This window comes from Opisthocomus hoazin, chromosome 15 (assembly GCF_030867145.1).
Source record: "Opisthocomus hoazin isolate bOpiHoa1 chromosome 15, bOpiHoa1.hap1, whole genome shotgun sequence".
Classification (NCBI taxonomy): domain Eukaryota; kingdom Metazoa; phylum Chordata; class Aves; order Opisthocomiformes; family Opisthocomidae; genus Opisthocomus; species Opisthocomus hoazin.
Genome location: NC_134428.1, coordinates 22,734,201 through 22,750,305, shown reverse-complemented (window position 1 = coordinate 22,750,305; position 16,105 = coordinate 22,734,201). Strand labels below are relative to the sequence as shown.

At 59.1% G+C, this 16,105-nt stretch overlaps 1 protein-coding gene across 1 annotated transcript; it reads right to left on the bottom strand.

Annotated features, from left to right (window-relative positions):
• Positions 1 to 3,329: 3,329 nt before the first annotated feature.
• On the bottom strand, positions 3,330 to 15,845 carry NATD1 (N-acetyltransferase domain containing 1). Its single transcript, XM_075436738.1, has 3 exons — positions 15,646 to 15,845; positions 7,464 to 7,582; positions 3,330 to 6,811 (listed from the first exon to the last, which is right to left on the bottom strand). Exons 1-3 carry the CDS (start codon positions 15,740 to 15,742, stop codon positions 6,695 to 6,697), a joined length of 333 nt encoding a protein of 110 aa, XP_075292853.1. The 5' UTR covers positions 15,743 to 15,845; the 3' UTR covers positions 3,330 to 6,694.
• Positions 15,846 to 16,105: the final 260 nt, after the last annotated feature.

Below are 16,105 nucleotides of genomic sequence, written 5' to 3'. Positions count from 1 at the left end.
CTTCACAAACAGCAGCTCCCTGCCCCACAGCCTCGCCATTCCTGGAGACGCTGCGCTGCCAGCTACCCTCGGCTCCCAGGACATGCCGGAGAGCGCAACCAGCCTGACGGTGTGTTTCAGAAGAGAGCAGCGCTGCCTTTGCATCTCCCAGTCCTAGAAAAACCCTCTTTTTGACAACATCATTTCCAAGCGATGTAACTACAGAGAACAGAGCCATGGCAGCCTCCACCTTCCCAGGCATCGCGAGGCTGCACTGCCAGACCGCAGAGCCCTCCCGCGCCCCTGCTTTCTCAGCTGTATAATTTGGGGGTCGGTTCTTTCGGCGGAGGTAAATGGTGCATTGGCACAAACAAGAGGTGTTTGGGAAGCGCGCCCAGCCTGGCAGAGCGCGCGGCCGAGCGGCGGCATTGCTGGGGCAGGCCGGAGCATCGGACTGTCTGGAATGTGGAATGTAAACAGAGCGTGTTACCAGCAACAGCCCCGCTTCATGCTATAACCCAAACCTACTCTGCTGTCTCAGGAGGAGCAAACCCCACGCTCCTGCCTGCTCAAATTGCAGCCCAGGGGCCACTTGTCCTGTTGGATCAAATCATAAGGGTAAATAAGCTGTGCCCCTTCTCCCCCTCAACCCCCCCAGCCCTGGCATTTTCAGCTATTGAAACTCCAGCCTCAGCCTCCGTAGCTTGCACTGGCTTTAGGAAGCGAGGGAAAGGCGCCGTGCTGGGAGCCGCGTGCTGAGGGCTCGGGCTGTGCTCCCGGGGCTGAGGAGCGCTGGGCCCGGGAGGGAAGCGCCTTGGGTTCGTCTGAGCTACCCGCACACTGCCTTGCTCTGGATAAGCACAGCAGGGAACAACTCCACCGGCTGGCTATTCATAAATGTTTTCCTGCTTTAATGTTTTCAAACATCTTAAACTGATGAACACAAACCTTGAATGCCTGCTCACCAGAGGCTGCGTTTGCAGGATGGCCCCTGAAGACTGTCCTGAGATCTCGAGGCAGGACTGGTGAGTGTGAGCAGGGGCAGATCAGCCAGCAAAGGAGAGGAACCAGCTGTGGTCCCACTCACCCCGAGCTCTGCGCTGTCATCGTGAGGTTAGCCAGCCCTGTGACCTGAAATAAAATTCAATAGCTTCAGCCCATACCTCCCTGTTCATCTGCCATGGGAGCATGCCGGGCTCGGCTGGGATCTGGCTCCGAGGTGCTCCATAACGGGAGAAGGGTGCTGCAGGTAGCACCCAGGCTGGGTGATGAAAGACAAGAGTGGCTGCCCACAGGTCACAGGGAGCTGCGGCCAGCACCGGGACTGGGACCAGGGCTCCTTTGTCCTGAACCTAGCAAGGGTCATAGAATCATAGAACCATTTAGGTTGGAAAAGACTTTTAAGATCAAGTCCAGCCATTAACCTAGCCCTGCCAAGTCCACCACTAAGCCAGGTCCCTAAGCATCACATCTACACATCTTTTAAATACTTCCAGGGATGGTGACTCAACTGCTTCCCTGGGCAGCCTGGTCCAGTGCTTGACAATCCTTTCAGTAAAGAATTTTTTCTTAATATCCAGTCTAAACCTCCCCTGACATAACTTGAGGCCACTTCCTCTCGTCCTATCACTTGTCACTTAGAAGAAGAGACCAACACCCGCCTTGCTACAGACTCCTTTCAGGGAGTTGTGGAGAGCGATAAGGTCTCCCCTCAGCCTCCTCTTCTCCAGACTAAACAGCCCCAGCTCCCTCAGCCGCTCCTCAGAGGACTTCTGCTCTGGACCCTTCACCAGCCTCGTTGCTCTTCTCTGGACACGCTCCAGCCCCTCAATGTCCTTCTTATAGTGAGGGGCCCAAAACTGAGCACAGCACTCGAGGTGCGGCCTCACCAGCTCCGAGCACAGGGGCACGATCCCCTCCCTGCTCCTGCTGGCCACACCATTCCTGATCCAAGCCAGGATGCCATTGGCCTTCTTGGCCACCTGGGCACACTGCTGGCTCATGGTCAGCCGGCTGTCGACCAGCACCCCCAGGTCCTTTCCCACCAGGCAGCTCTCTAGCTGCTCCTCCCCAAGCCCATGACATTGTGTGGGGCTGGTGTGACCCAAGGGCAGGACCCGGCATTTGGCCTTGTTGAACCCCATACAGTTGGCCTCAGCCCATCGATCCAGCCTGTCCAGATCCCTCTGCAGAGCCTTCCTACCCTCGAGCAGATCAACACTCCTGCCCAGCTTGGTGTCATCTGCAAGCTGACGCCAAGCAATCCCCTCGTCCACGTCGTTGATAAAGATGTTAAACAGAACTGGCCCCAGTACTGAGCCCTGTGGAACACCACTTGTGACTGGCTGCCAACTGGATTTAACTCCATTCACCACAGTTCTTCGGACCCAGCCATCCGGCCAGTTTTTCATCCAGCGAAGGGAACGCCCATCCAAGCCACGAGCAGCCAGTTCTCCAGGAGAATGCTGTGGGAAATGGTGTCAAAGGCTTTGCTGAAAGTCTAGGCAGACGACATCGACAGCCTTTCCCTCACCCAGTAAGCAGGTCACGTTATCACAGAAGGAGATCAGGTTACTCAAGCAGGACCTGCCTTTCATAAACCCATGCTGACCTGGCCTGATCTCCTGGTTGCCCCGTCTGTGCTGTGTGATGGCACTCAAGATGATCTGCTCCAGAATGTCCCCGGCACCAAGGTCAGGCTGACAGGCCTGCAGCTCCCAGGTCCTCTTTCTGGCCCTTCTTGTAGGTGGGCATCACATCTGCTAACCTCCAGCCCACTGGGACCTCCCCAGTTAGCCAGGACTGCTGATAAACGATTGAAAGTGGCTTGGTGAGCACTTCCACCAGCTCCCTCGGTACCCTGGGGTCTTGGGGACCCTCCATCGTCCTCACTGCCTGGATGGGGTCCTTCTTGCACAAGATCCTCTTCCTCGTGAGGAAGAGAAGGAGCATTTTCTCCATTTTTTGGAAGGGTAGATTAAGCAGCAGGAGAGTAGTTGCTGAGTACACCAACGTGCAGATCTGCCAACTTCGGCCTTTTCTCCCACCTCCAAGACACCGACAGATGCATGGTAGCTACTGTCTGAGAGATTTGGAGTTAGACTTGTTAGAGGATGTGTTTTTTGAGAGCGACAAAAAGATTGTTTACATTTATGTACAAAATGAATACGCAGCAACACAGCAGTGAAAAACCCCACCCTGGACACGGACTGGAGAGCAGAGTTGTTTGCCAGGACCTGTGAAAGAGGCGCCCTGCTGAAGTGACCCAGCCCAGCAGCGACAGAGCTGGGGATGCCCAAGGTCCCCTTGTTCTGCCTCCCACCAAGCGCAGCACAGGGAACTGCTGCGGGTCGGTTAATCCGCACTTTTTATTGTGTTGTACTCCATGCAATATGTTCATGTTTTATAGTATGACAGAGGGAGGGATAAAGATAAATGTTAGACATAAACAAAAGCAGAAAGGTCATTTGTAACAGGTCCTGAGAAGGAAAGGCACATCGTAACCACTGAATTCAACAGAATGGAAACCTCAGTCAGAGGAAGACAACGCTGGAAAGCAGACAAGGGATGGGGGTGTTTCAAGTTGGGTGACGTGGAAGCAGGCTTGACAGCAACCTGCATTTCCCCACCCACCAAGGTCTGCAGTTCAAATGGGTTTGGGGACCTCAATATTCAACCAAACCACTTCCACGCTCCCATTGCCGCAGAGAGTCCAGGATCCCCAACTCCTCCAGGCTTAGTCAGCACCAAGGGGCAGTGCAGGACTCAGAGCTCCTTCCTGCAGAGACGAGCTGGGAAAGGGCAGCTGGCGGAGAGGCGGGCGGGAGGGCTGCCCAGCGCCGAGGGACACCGAGCCATCTCCCACCCGGCAGCGCCAGATGACAGGAGCACCGTGGATCGTGGCATCGCTGGTGATCTGTGGGTATTGCTATTCGCTGACATCAAAGACCACAGGGAAGGGAAGGCTGGGGCGGAGGACGGGTACAGCAGTGAAACGGTTGGCACGGATGCTGGCACACGTCTCCGTCAGGTCAGACACCGGAGGGATTGCAGCACCTCGAAGGGAAGCAGCAGCAAAACCATGTGCTGTGCCTGATTTAAGGCAGCGATTGCCACTTATCATCCAGCACCTGGAAGCACAAGGTTCCTGCCAGAGCAGCACGAAGGGCTCCAGGGCCGGGCTTGGACGCTGGGACGCTGCCAGTGCAGCGACCACAGCACACCCTCCAGCGAGCCGCTCTCGTGCAGCAGACACGACGAGGTACTTCTGGGAACTGTCTCACAGTGGAAATGAGCCCAAAACCAGGGCAGAGGCTTGCAGCACAGGGCTCACACTATTGCTCCCACGAGGCAACCAGGCACACATCTCTTCCAACAACCCAGCCCTGCTGCGACAAAGATACGACGGTGTCTTATCTTGGCTTGCAGGAGAGGAGACGGTTCAGCTTCACCTTGGCACCAAGAGCAGTGATGGTTCTGTCATCACTTGGCTGTAACAGAACCAGCCTTGCTCCTGTAACTGGATGTTGAAGTGTGTTTTGCACGTTAAAGAGTGAACGTTTAGCAGCCCAGATTTCTTCTTGAGCCTCTCTTCTTTAGTTCATCACCTGCGACCCTTTCCCAGTCCCTCCAAGCCATCCTGAAGGTCGCAGCCAGGCTGAAATAGGCAGCAAGAGGGAGAAGCACGAGGCAGCAGCAGGGCTGAGCCCGATGCTTCTGAGCAGCGCGAGCTGGAGCTGGGTCTGCCGCTGGACACAGGCCCCACCCCAGGCAGGCGGTGGACACGGGCAGGGGTCTCAGCCTGCGTTGTGGCAGGGCAGGGATGGAGTTTGGGAGGTTTTACTCAAACCCATGGGCAGAGGGCTGCGTTATGTCAGCAGCGGGCAGCCCACAAGCACAGGCAGGCAGCAGGGCTTCGCCTCGAGCTGGTGCCTGTGAGGAACAGCTCAGGGCCTCCCTGACTGAGATCAGGCACAGGGTCTCCATCTCCGACCGACCCAAGAGGAGAGCAGGCTGCAGGAGCTCTTGCCTTTGCCTCCGCGGACTTTGCACTGGGCTCTGGCAGAGGGCTGAGCTGCCTCTTGGCCAGGGCTTCGTTCAGTCCGTGGCACAGATTGTAAACTTTAGTCCCTGCTGAGAGATAAGCTGGGTCTAGGTTCAGGCTCCAGGTGAAAGGCGCTTTCGCTCGCTCTGCCTGGCTGCAGCCCCCAGCAGCTGCTCGGGGCTGGCATGCCGATATCGCCATCTGCCCCACCACCGCCCAGCCCTGGGACACCACGGAATCCCAAGAGCTCAGGGGAAGATGCTCCGGGATCTTGCTCAGGCCCTGGCGAGCCTGGGCAAGGCAGGACAGGCAGCAAGCTGGAGCCAGGCAGTGCCTTGCCGTCACACGTTACCTCTGCATCTGACTGCGGCAACGCTGAGCTGTGCTACGAGGTCATCATCCGCGGAGGTAACAGCGCGACGCGAGGGTGCTCCTGCTGCTGGCTGGGGACCCCGCCATGCTGCCAGCACCCTGGGCGTGGAGCTGCGAGGAGGACAGTGGGCAGACGGGCAATGCCCTGAGCCAGGGCTTCTCTCCAAAGCCCGCAGGGAGAGGTGATCAGCATCCAGGCAGAGACAGGCAGCTCAAGCGTCGGGCCCTGGAGACGGGCCAGGTCCCAGAGGCCTTACCCCTGATGCCCTCAGGATGTGACGATGGCTCAGACCTTACAATCCGGGGTGCAGAGCTGGTGCCGAGGGAGATGGGGGGAGCCTTCATCTTCAGCTGCAGGAAACCACCCTGGGGCCTCCTAAAGCATGGGACGTCCTCTCACTGCTTAGGCCAGGACTGGCTGAGGTGGCTGGCGTTCTTCTCCCGAGGAGGCTGTGTCCACACCAGCATGGCCGCCACCGACAGCAGGGAGCAGAGACAGGAGTGACAGCCTGTGGGGGTGTCACGTCGGGGCTATGTACAGAAGGCTGGGCTGGAGCTGGCATCTCTGGGGAGCAGCATCTGCAACTCAGCCGCCTTTCTTCCTCTGCACACTCACACAGCATATACTCTGCCGCAGCTCCTGTGGCCAAAGCCTGCTCCTCACACGGCTCCTGTCTCTAGGCTTGAAGGTGTCACCGTCCCAGCATCCCCACAGCCACTGCAGCAAAGGCCCTGAGGCAGCACCGTGGCCCACATGTTCTCACCCGCGCCCCACGTGGGCTTGGGCAAAGCTCGGTGCCCAGCAGATGCTGCAGGGGATGAACCTGCCGTGGGGCTGGGGCTCCTCCAGCACCTCCCTCTGTCCCCCAAGGCTTCATCCACAGCATCTTCCCCAGCTGCCGGGAGGAAAGGGGGGCTGGTACCCCGCGACCACCATTAACCAACATCCCCCAGCAAGTTCACAGCCGTCAACAAGCGGCGGGGAGAGGTTGAGGTGCAGATCGAGTCATCCCCTGGTCTTGTGATGGAGTTTGATGGGAAAATCATCCTCTTCCACCCCCTGGGAAGAAGAGCACCGGGGAGCACCACGTGTGCCCGGAGCCAGCCTGGCCCAGGGGCCGTAGCCACACTCCCACGTGGGCAGAGAGGAGGAGGTCATGCCCACACTCATGCACCACATGGATGTGCTTAAAAAAAACCAAAACCGAGTGTGGGCAGGGGGTTTCCTGAGACCGCAGAGAAGCGAAGGCCGCGTTGAACAGTCAGGGACAGGCGCGCTGGTGTCAGAGCAGTCCTGCCTTAAGGCTGCAAGTGTTCCAGGTACTGCGGCAGCGGGTTCTCCTTGACGTATTTCTGAATGTACCAGCACGTCAGGTGAGCTTTCAGGTCCTCCTCCACCACGAAGTCCAGGGCTGCCTGCAACCAGCCAGAGAGGACAGATGGGTTACAGCCAGCACCCCCAGCCTACGCTCTCCTCTGAAACGTGCCGGGGGTCTGGACTCCCGTACCCCACATGCGGCTGGGGGAAATGGCAGGCTGCCCGCACGTACCCTCTGTGCGAGGCAGCTGCGGGCAGAGGGCTGGGGGAGAGCACGGCCATCCTGCCACAACATCCCCAATTTAACCAGAGGTGCGCAGGGACCCCCCAGGTAACCCTCAACGCACCCAGTCTGGTGGATGCTGCACTGCAGGAGACCCAGCCACATCACATGAAGGCCACCAAGTCACCCATCTGCCCTGGCTTACAGGGCAGGGAGCAGCTGTAACACCAAAGCATCACTCCGCAGTCCCCCCCACCACTGTGCTCGTGGCTCCTCAGCTTTCACTGCACAGCTGCGGGCTTCAAAAGCAAGGCTGAAGGGCTCACGAGGGCCTTGAAGCCTTCAATGTCTGACCACAGATTTGCATCCATCCTACCAGCTGCCCCCTGTCTCCCATCAGAGCGGGGGTGGTTCCCGTGGGGCACACAGTGCCAATGTGATGGGGCCTGGCTTTGGCCAGGGTCTCTCACCACGACCAGGATGGTGACAGCTCCCGCCCAGGGTAAAAGGGATGGCTGGGGCCGTACCTTTGCGAGGTGCTTGGCTATTCCTCTCCCTCGATAGGCATCCGGTACCTCCGTGTGCTGCAAGTCCACGATCCGCTTCCCCACATATTCATAGAGCAGCACCGCCTTGTCGTGGCAACCTGGGGGATGCGAGAGAGGGGTGAGGCTCGGAACGTCCCCGGGGACCCCTGGCTCCCAGCCCACCGTTGGATGGAGCCGTTCACCGGGGAGCCCACAGCAGGGGACAGGCAGCTTTGGGACTGCCCTGGCACGGCTCCCTGCACCCACAGGAAGGGCTGTAGTGCTGGGTGGCCTCACATAGGAAAGTCTCAGCAGAGATTTTCCTTTCACTGACGTTTGGAGATCCCTGCTGGTCCCCCGGAGGTGCCAGCTGAGGAGGATCTGCTTGGCTTTTCCAAGCTCCTTCACTTTTTCTATCCAGCCCTGAATCAAGGGCCGATGTGCCAACGCAACAGTGTTTAGGGCAGGAGAGCAGCTGGCGGGGAGGGGTGACGGGGGAGTGAGAAGGGGGATGCACAGGGCAAAGCTGACCTGGGTAACGGCCAATTCCTTCCTCTCTGAAGCACAGAGTTTTTTGTCACAGCATTTAAAATGGGACAAGACTTCCTGGCCTGGTGTTGCAGTGTTTGGACAGACACATTGTGGGGAAGATGCTGGGAGAGATGAATCCCACAGACACCCAGGAACGCGTGGGCAGGCGTGCAGGGGGGTTTGCGCACACACATTTACATGCGCACACACACAGAGGCTTCCTGTTTGTGACACCCTGACCTTTCTCACAGCAGTTCAGTTGGAGGAGAAAAGAAGTTTCAGCACACGTGTAAATCGGAGGAGAGCTAATAACACCCCTCCAGCTTTGCCTGCAGAACCCGAGCTTCTGTCTTCAATGCAAAAGCAAACATTTCATTTCTAGAGGGTTTCTGTATTCAAAAGTGAGTTTCAGAAAGCTCCCAGTCAAAGAGACAAGCTCAATTAAAATAATGGAAACCTTTCCTTTCCCTCCAGTGGTTATCGGAGAGTGAAGGGCTGCAAAGTTCACCTGCATTTACCATAGGCTTTAGCTGAGCTCAGTACACTTGATTGCATTTCAGCTGAAAACTCCAGCCCAGTTCCCCTGATCCCTGTATTTGAGGGGCACTAGAAATGAGCCCATTTCAATTTTGTGTTTCAAAATAAGCAGCTCAAGTTTTTGTTCTTGCTCCTTTTAGGCAGAGACTCCATCCTCCTGCATCGGGTGGAAACCTTCATGTTTCCAGCCTGAGTTTATTCCTGCTGGTTTCTACCCGCTCGTTCTTGTGCCAACATTGTTCTTGGGTGGACATAAATAATTCTCCTCCCTGCGACTCCCCCCCTCCCTGAGTATTTACAGGCATCAGTCCTGCCCCCTTAGCCTCTAGTTCGCCAGAAAGCCAAGCTCCTTCAGTCTCCCTGCAGACCCCAGACTCCCCGCGCTGTCTCAGGCCAGAGGGTTTGGGGTGAACCACTGGGATGGGCAGAGGTAACGGGGTGGGGAAGGGGCTGATGGGGTGCTCGCCTCTTTCCCGTTAGCAAGACCAGCGCAGATGAGATCCTATAGCCGCAAAAAAAAACCAAAAAACAAAACCCAACAGATTTTACAGCTGCAAATCTCTGAGGGGGGGGGGAAAAGGAGAACCACAGCATTTCCCCATGTGGATGCAGGCACCCCAAAACAGCCAAGAGCCAAGGGAGCAGCTGCGAGCCCAGCTCTTCCCCAGAAGCACAGAGAAAGCCTGCCCAGATCGGGGCGCAGCCAAAGCCGGGTGCTCTCACTCTCACATCAGAAGCAACACGTTCAGCAGCACCTCTCTCAGAGGTGCTGTTGGCAGAGCTGGCAGAACCAAAGGCTGTAAAATGCTCTTATAAAACGGCGGCTTTCACATGCTCTGGACCTTCCACTCTGCTCTCGCAGGCCAAAACTTTCCGTAGGCTCTCCCTGAAGTTTTGATAAGTTCAGAATTAAATCCTCCTCCAAGTGATGACATAGCAAGATTGTTGGGTTCTTTAAAAAATATACTTTTATACCTTAAATTTATATATATATGATCCATACAGAAGTATCACCCACAAAAATACATTTTAAAGTGGAAGATGATGCAGCATTTGAAGAGTCTCAGATGTGCCCTGGATAGACTTTCCCTCCATCTTCGCTGCATCACAGCAGCGCTGCAAAACCCCAGCCGGGACGGGAGCTGCAGGGTGCTGCCAGCGTACAGACGACCAGACGCAGAGCCCAGAGGGTTTTACAGCCGGTTCTGCCGAGAAACCCAGTGCCACCAACACTGTGGGAAACTGGTCCCAGTTCAGAAAAACATCCCAAGTAAAGTACATAAGTGCATCTGCATGCGCTCACCTCGGCGATGGGACCCTGAGCCACCCAGCACATGAAATTAGGGACGCTCGTGCCACAGGGTTTGGTGTGGACCCTGCAGGTGACGCCGACGGCTTGGGAGGAGATCGCTGCTGCGTCCCCACTCCTGCGCAGCCCCGGGGCTGGGCTACACCGAGCACCTCCTGGTCGCCTGTCTCCAGCTGCCCGCAGCGGGACGGTGGGTGACGCAGAGCCACAGACGGAGCTGCGACAGCCAGAGGTGAGCGGTTACGCTTAAAGGTCGCCGCAGATGCACCCAGCAGCCTCTCCAGGCAAGAGCGGGTCAAGCCAAGCTGGGCACAGCTGGATGCATGGGACCGCACCGCCACAGGGGCTGGAGGTGGGAAAAAGCCCAGATCAACAAAGGAGAAACTAGCCAGGATCCAAAAGGGTTTTGGTCTTGTGAGACAGCGTGCTGCCCGGATTCCCCACTGTCTGCTGTCGGGCTGTGTGCTCGCAGCACCCCTGCCGCCGCAGAGACACCGGCTCAGAGCACAGGTCCTGCAGGAACAGCCTCTCCCGGAGATCGAGATCCCTTTTCCTCTGCTGAGCGAGGCTGGAGGTGGCCAGTAGCTCATGAAGGGAGGGGAAGGACCAGCTGCGGAAAGCCTGTTTCCTTCAAAAACAGCTGCTCTGCACGTCCTCTCCGCACCGTCCTCACCGGGGCCCAGAGCCTGAGGGAGAAGCAGGGTGAAGCAGGCTGTACCCCCAAACCAGGACTGTTCCTGGGCTCTCCAAGAGCAGCTCCGGGGATAACCTTTTTTTTCACACCAAAAGGCCTCCCTGGGGCCAGAGGGATGAGCGGAGGGAGCAGAGGCGCTTCGCTGCGATATGGCACTGGATGAAACCCTGCAGCTACATGGTACCTTGGCCACCAGCAGCTGCTCCCAGCGAAGGGAACATCGCAAAGCCAGGGGAGCTGGAAGCAGCGCTGACTCCTCGCAGGAGCAGCCCAGCCCCAGCTTGTTGCAATCCCCTCCAAAGACAGGGCACGCAAGCAGAAACCACACCAAAACACGGCATGAGGGACGCCGCAAGCCGGCCTCCCGCCTGTCTGTCTCACCCCCCTCGGACTTCGGGGCAGGGATTTGACCAGCCCGCGCAGACTGAGCTTGGCGAAACAGGCTCAGGTCTCGGCCAGCCCGAGCAGCGCCCCGAGAGCCCGATCACGGTGTTTGACTCGCAGACACTCCCTGCGCAGCGCCTCGGCTTTGAGGCCACCGCGAGCGAGGAAGCCTGAGTCAATGCAAACCAGCACAGCAAGAAAGGGGAGCAAGAAGAGGCTGCGTGACGAAAATGGCAGCGCAGCTGGTCCCCAGCCCTCCCTCTCTCCCTTGACTCACAGGGTGCACAGGGAAGGGGAAACTTTTCTGGGCGGTGGGAGAGACCAAGGTGGATGTCAAGAGGATGGGGCCAGACTAATTTCAGTGGTGCCCAGCAATAGGACAAGGGGTAATGGGCACAAACTGAAGCAGAGGAAGTTCCAGCTGAACACGAGGAAGAACTTCTTCACTCTGAGGGTGACGGAGCCCTGGCCCAGGCTGCCCAGGGAGGCTGTGGAGTCTCCTTCTCTGGAGATATTCCAGACCCGCCTGGACGCGGTGCTGTGCAGCCTGCTCTGGGTGACCCTGCTTGGGCAGGGGGTTGGGCTGGGTGACCCACAGAGGGCCCTGCCAACCCCCACCATTCTGTGATTCTGTGAAGAGGCTGCGCGATGAAAATGGCAGCGCAGCTGGTCCCCAGCCCTCCCTCTCTCCCTCGACTCACAGGGTGCACAGGGAAGGGGAAGCTTTTCTGGGTGGTGGGAGAGAGACCAGGTCTAAACTTGCTCTCCATGAAGGGTTTCCACTGGGACCAGCGGCACAGAGCTTCTACCCAAGCAGGGCGGACGGCTTTGGGCAGCAGAGGAGGCTGAGCCGCACTGCCCGACGCCAGTCCCCAGGCTGGGCAGCTCGTCAGCCCCGGGGGAAGAAGCAGCGAGCCCGGCCCCAGCCCTGAGCTGGGGAAGGGACACGGCAGGCATCCAGGAGGACACAGGCACCCTGCTCCAGCCTGTCCTTCACTGGTTCCCCCCTCCCAGGGCCCGGCAAGGGGATGCTGCAGCGCTGGCAGGACCCATCCCTCCAGCCTGAGGCTCTCTCCCTGTCCCTCTGTTCCGGGCCCAGACTACAATCCACCATTGTGTGCGCGGGACCGGAGCAGGGCAGGGGCCTGGCGAGGGCTGGTTGCTGCATGCGGGCCGATTTCCATGCTCACCAGCCTTTGGAGGCAGCCCCTGAGCTCCAGCCTCCTTCGGGCACTGCTGCAAAGCCATTCCCCGAGAGCAACAGGGGAGAGAGCAGATGTCAGCCCCGTTTCCCACTCTCAGACCCAGGAAAACCCAGAAGCAGGCAGCAGCTCGGCTCTGCTGGCTGCTGAGCCGAGAGGCGACGACCGAAAGCTGCACACAGGGCGAGCTGGGAGGACGAGACGTCCCGAGGAGCGCGTGCATCCCAGGCCGGGGCTCGCTGCACGCCGCGGGCTGGCCTGGCTCCCAGGGGAGCTACTGGCACGTTACTACGGAGAGAAAACACAACAGAGCACAACAGACAGCGGCGAGCAGAGACGGCGCAACCGTCACGGAGGGGCCTCGCTCGCAGGAGCCGCGGTGGGGGAGCACTCGGGTTTGCAGCAGTTTCCTGTTTAGGAGCTCTTTCGAGGTGACTGCGGCGCAGGAGAAGAGCGGGGACATCTTGGTGCGGTGTCCCATGGCCAGGTCCCTTCGTCCCTGCTGCACACGCAGCAGCTTTCCCCTCCTGGAGAGCATCTGCCCCGGGAGGGAAGAGAGCACCAAGGCACGACCTGCTCTGGTTTTCCTAATACACGCGAGCCCAGACTCCCAAAGGGGAGCTCCCGAGAGTCAGATCTCCTGCAGGCAAAGCAGGAGCTTCCAGCCACTGGATCCTGCCCAAACCCAGCTGGGGAGGAGCGGGAGGTTTGGGAAGCGTGGCTTGCTGCACCCACGCGCTGAGTGAATGGGAGCGTGGGTGTGCAAGCAGCCCGTGCGTCCCCGAGGAACCGGAGCCGCTGGGTGCACGCGGTGAGCCCGTCTCCCAGCCAGAGAGCCCAGTGCGTTTGGTGGGCTTCGAGAGGTCAAAGGGGCTGCTGCTAACCGTGTTGCTCTCCTGCCCCAAGCAGCTGTGCCAGCAGCTGGCCTGACCGGCCCACTGCTCTGGGATGGAAATCTCTTTGGGCTTCTTGTCTTGACCAGAAATTTTATCTCGGATCCAAAAAAAAAAAACAACCCAAACTATTCCTGACAAAACCAGCCTATATGATTCCCATAGAAGTTTTCAGCTTTGAAAAACTGATGTTTTCCAACGCAGTGGCTGCATGGGGAGGTTTCTGGCTGGCTCGTGCTGTCAGTCACATCTTCACCAATTACAAATCCGGTTGGGCTTCTTTCTACCCCCCTCTCAGAGCGACAACGAAGCTTGGTGAGGTCTGGTTATAATCAGCTTTGCTTTCAGCTTCTCAATGCTTCTGCATTTGGGATGCAAGGAAGAAGGGAATGTGTTGAAGTGAGGCAGCTGTTTATCGGAGTTCTAGGAGCCACGTGCAGCAACGAGGGCTCAGAGAAGGGAACAACAGGGCAACCCAGAAATCACCAAATGCAATTCATCTTTCTTGTGTACGCGGAGGGAGTCCCGAGAGGAGGTTACACAGGGACACAGGGTGACACCAAAAACACTTCTGCAACCAGTTTGCAGCTTTCATGGTGTCTCAGTCCTCTGGCTCCAAGGATTTCCATAAGAATATCACCGCAGAAAGTTTTCTACCCAACATCACACCATGGTAAACCACCAAGCCAACAACCCAGGGACAAGCTATTACTGGAGCTGAGAGAAGCCTGGCTCCTTGGTCCACAAGCCTGATGCACCTGTGTTTTCCCAAAGCGTCACCCACGCTTGACATCTGGCTGAAATTAGGACTGAGACACCAGAGGCAAGCTGACCCTGGAGCCCAGCGAGGAGCCGCGGGCTCGCCCCACGGGACTGCTGTTCATCTCTGCCACGGCGCAGGAACACAGGGCCAAAGCGCTCTCAGAGGGACATGCGGGTCACACTGAAGCTAAATTCTGTGCCTGACCCGTTCCGTGTCATTCCCCTGCGTGCCGCAGGGAAAACTGGCCAGGGCATTCAGCATCGCTGCTGCTCGGCATGCCAGGAGCGATGAAGAGAGCAGCGCAGGAAATCAACACCCCGCCCCGCACCCCCACGGGGCTGGTTACTGCCTGACCACCTTCCAGGGCTTGGCTGTTATCAGCAAACGCCGAACAAGCAGGAGAGGCGGCTCACCCGCCCCGCGTGGACGTTAGTCAGCCCAGTGGCAGGAACACTGTCACGCCGGGATGCTGCTCAGCTCAGCCGCCTTGCGTGGCCGGCACGGGACTCACAAAAAAAGGGGTTCAGTCTCCCTGAACTCCCAGAAAAAAAACCCAACTCCGATCACGGGGATCCCTCTACAACCCTGGGGAAGGCCGTGGCCACCCCGAGTCGTGACGGTCCCCTCCCGAAGCAGGAGGTTTCGGGCTGATTCACACCCGCCACTCGCCACGGGTCCCACAGTTGATTCTCCCACCCTCGGAGCTCATCCTCTCCCCACCCGACTCGCCCCCGCTCAGCCGCCGAACGCTCCTCGGCCCACAGCGTGGCTGGCAGAGGTTTTATTCGGCAAACCATGACCAAAAGATTACGTCTCCCTAACAAGTTAGCCCTCCTCTCTCTTTCGTGCGTGTACAAACTTCGCCGACAGCAACAACGCCATGTCACAGCTCTCGTGGCGGCAGTGGGGACCCGTCACCCGGGAGCTCGCTTCACCTCTCCCCGTTCGAAACAAGCAGTCGGCGAAATCGTTTTGCCCGCACCCAGCACGCCCGTCTCCTCCTTCCTTGTTCCACCACCGCGGAGCCTCCAGCCTGCGCTTTGTAATTAGTGGTTGGAATAAAAATGGGGTGGGGGGGAAAGAAGAGTCTAAAATAAAATCCAGCCTATTCCTGTTGTTTTCTTGAGAATGTCTCCTACAGTCTGGATAACTTCTGAACTACCCATTTTATTTTATTTTTTAAAAGGAAACTACCCTGCGATTTCTGCAGGGCAGCGAGCCGGCCTGCGCTCTCCAGAGCGGTTCTTGGGATGACAGACAGGGAAGAGACATCGGGACGGCTGAATATTTGGGATTAACCATCCTGAGGACGGCTGGAAAGGAACCGGCACCCCCTCCTCTGCTCGCTCTGCCCGACGGGCGATGGAGCTGCCGGGGGGTCACTGCATCGCCGGAGCCCGGCAGCCCCGCAGGCGCTCACCCCAGCTTGGCTCCGTGCTGAGGGGTCCTGCCAGGCCGGGGACCACACGGGCTGCTCGCATCCCAACCCCACCAGCAAAGCCCCCCGAGCGGCCGCACGCCCCAGAATGTTCCCCCGCACCCCCATGTCACCCACCGGCACCTGCTCCGGGCAGGGGGGGGACACACACACGACACCCCAAGACCTGCCCGGGGCTCCACACCCTGACACCAACCCAGGGAGCCGGGAGACCCCCAGAGCCCCCGGGCCAAGCTTCAGGGAAGGGCAGGGAGGGTGGGGGGCACCCCAGGGACCGGGGGGGGGCTCAGGAGGGGACAGGGGGTGTGGGGGGGGAAGGGGCCCGGGGGAGAAACGAGGGGGGAGAGGAGGTTGTAGGTACCGGGACCCCCCCGGGAGGTGGAACCGGGGGCGGAGGAGGCACCGCGGAGCCCCGGCCCCCCACTCCTCACCGTTCAGCCGCACGGTGAACTGCCGCCGCTTCCGATCGTGCTCCACCTGGATGGGGCAGCCCTGCTCCAGGAGGCCGAGCGGCGCCGACTGCGCCATGGCCGGGCCGGGCCGGGCCCTTGGCGATCGCGGAGCCGCGGCAGCGCCGGGTCCCGCCCCGGAACCCCGAGGGGTGGGGGGGGCGGCGGCACCGGGAGCGGGAGAGGGGGCGGCGGGGCTGCCACCGGCGCGCGGCCGCAGGAAACCAGCTGTGCGCCACGTGCCCGCGCCCCAGCCAATGGCCGCGCCGCCGTTTTGTTTTGGTACGGCCGCCCGGGCTCTTAAAGGGGCCGCGCCACCTCCCGGAGCACCGGGGACCACCGGCGGGCCCCGGCGCCTCCGCGCGGGCACGGCATCGGGCATCGGGATCGGGCATCGGGATCGGGCATCGGGATCGGGCATCGGGATCGGCATCGGGCATCG

Excerpts from the sequence above, each read along its gene's own strand:
- NATD1 (XM_075436738.1), bottom strand. The coding sequence starts at position 15,742 with ATGGCGCAGTCGGCGCCGCTCGGCCTCCTGGAGCAGGGCTGCCCCATC. Across the intron at positions 7,583-15,645 it reads GTTCACCGTGCGGCTGAACG|GTTGCCACGACAAGGCGGTG; the intron begins GTGAGGAGTGGG and ends CGCATCCCCCAG. Across the intron at positions 6,812-7,463 it reads TAGCCAAGCACCTCGCAAAG|GCAGCCCTGGACTTCGTGGT; the intron begins GTACGGCCCCAG and ends GGCTGGTTGCAG.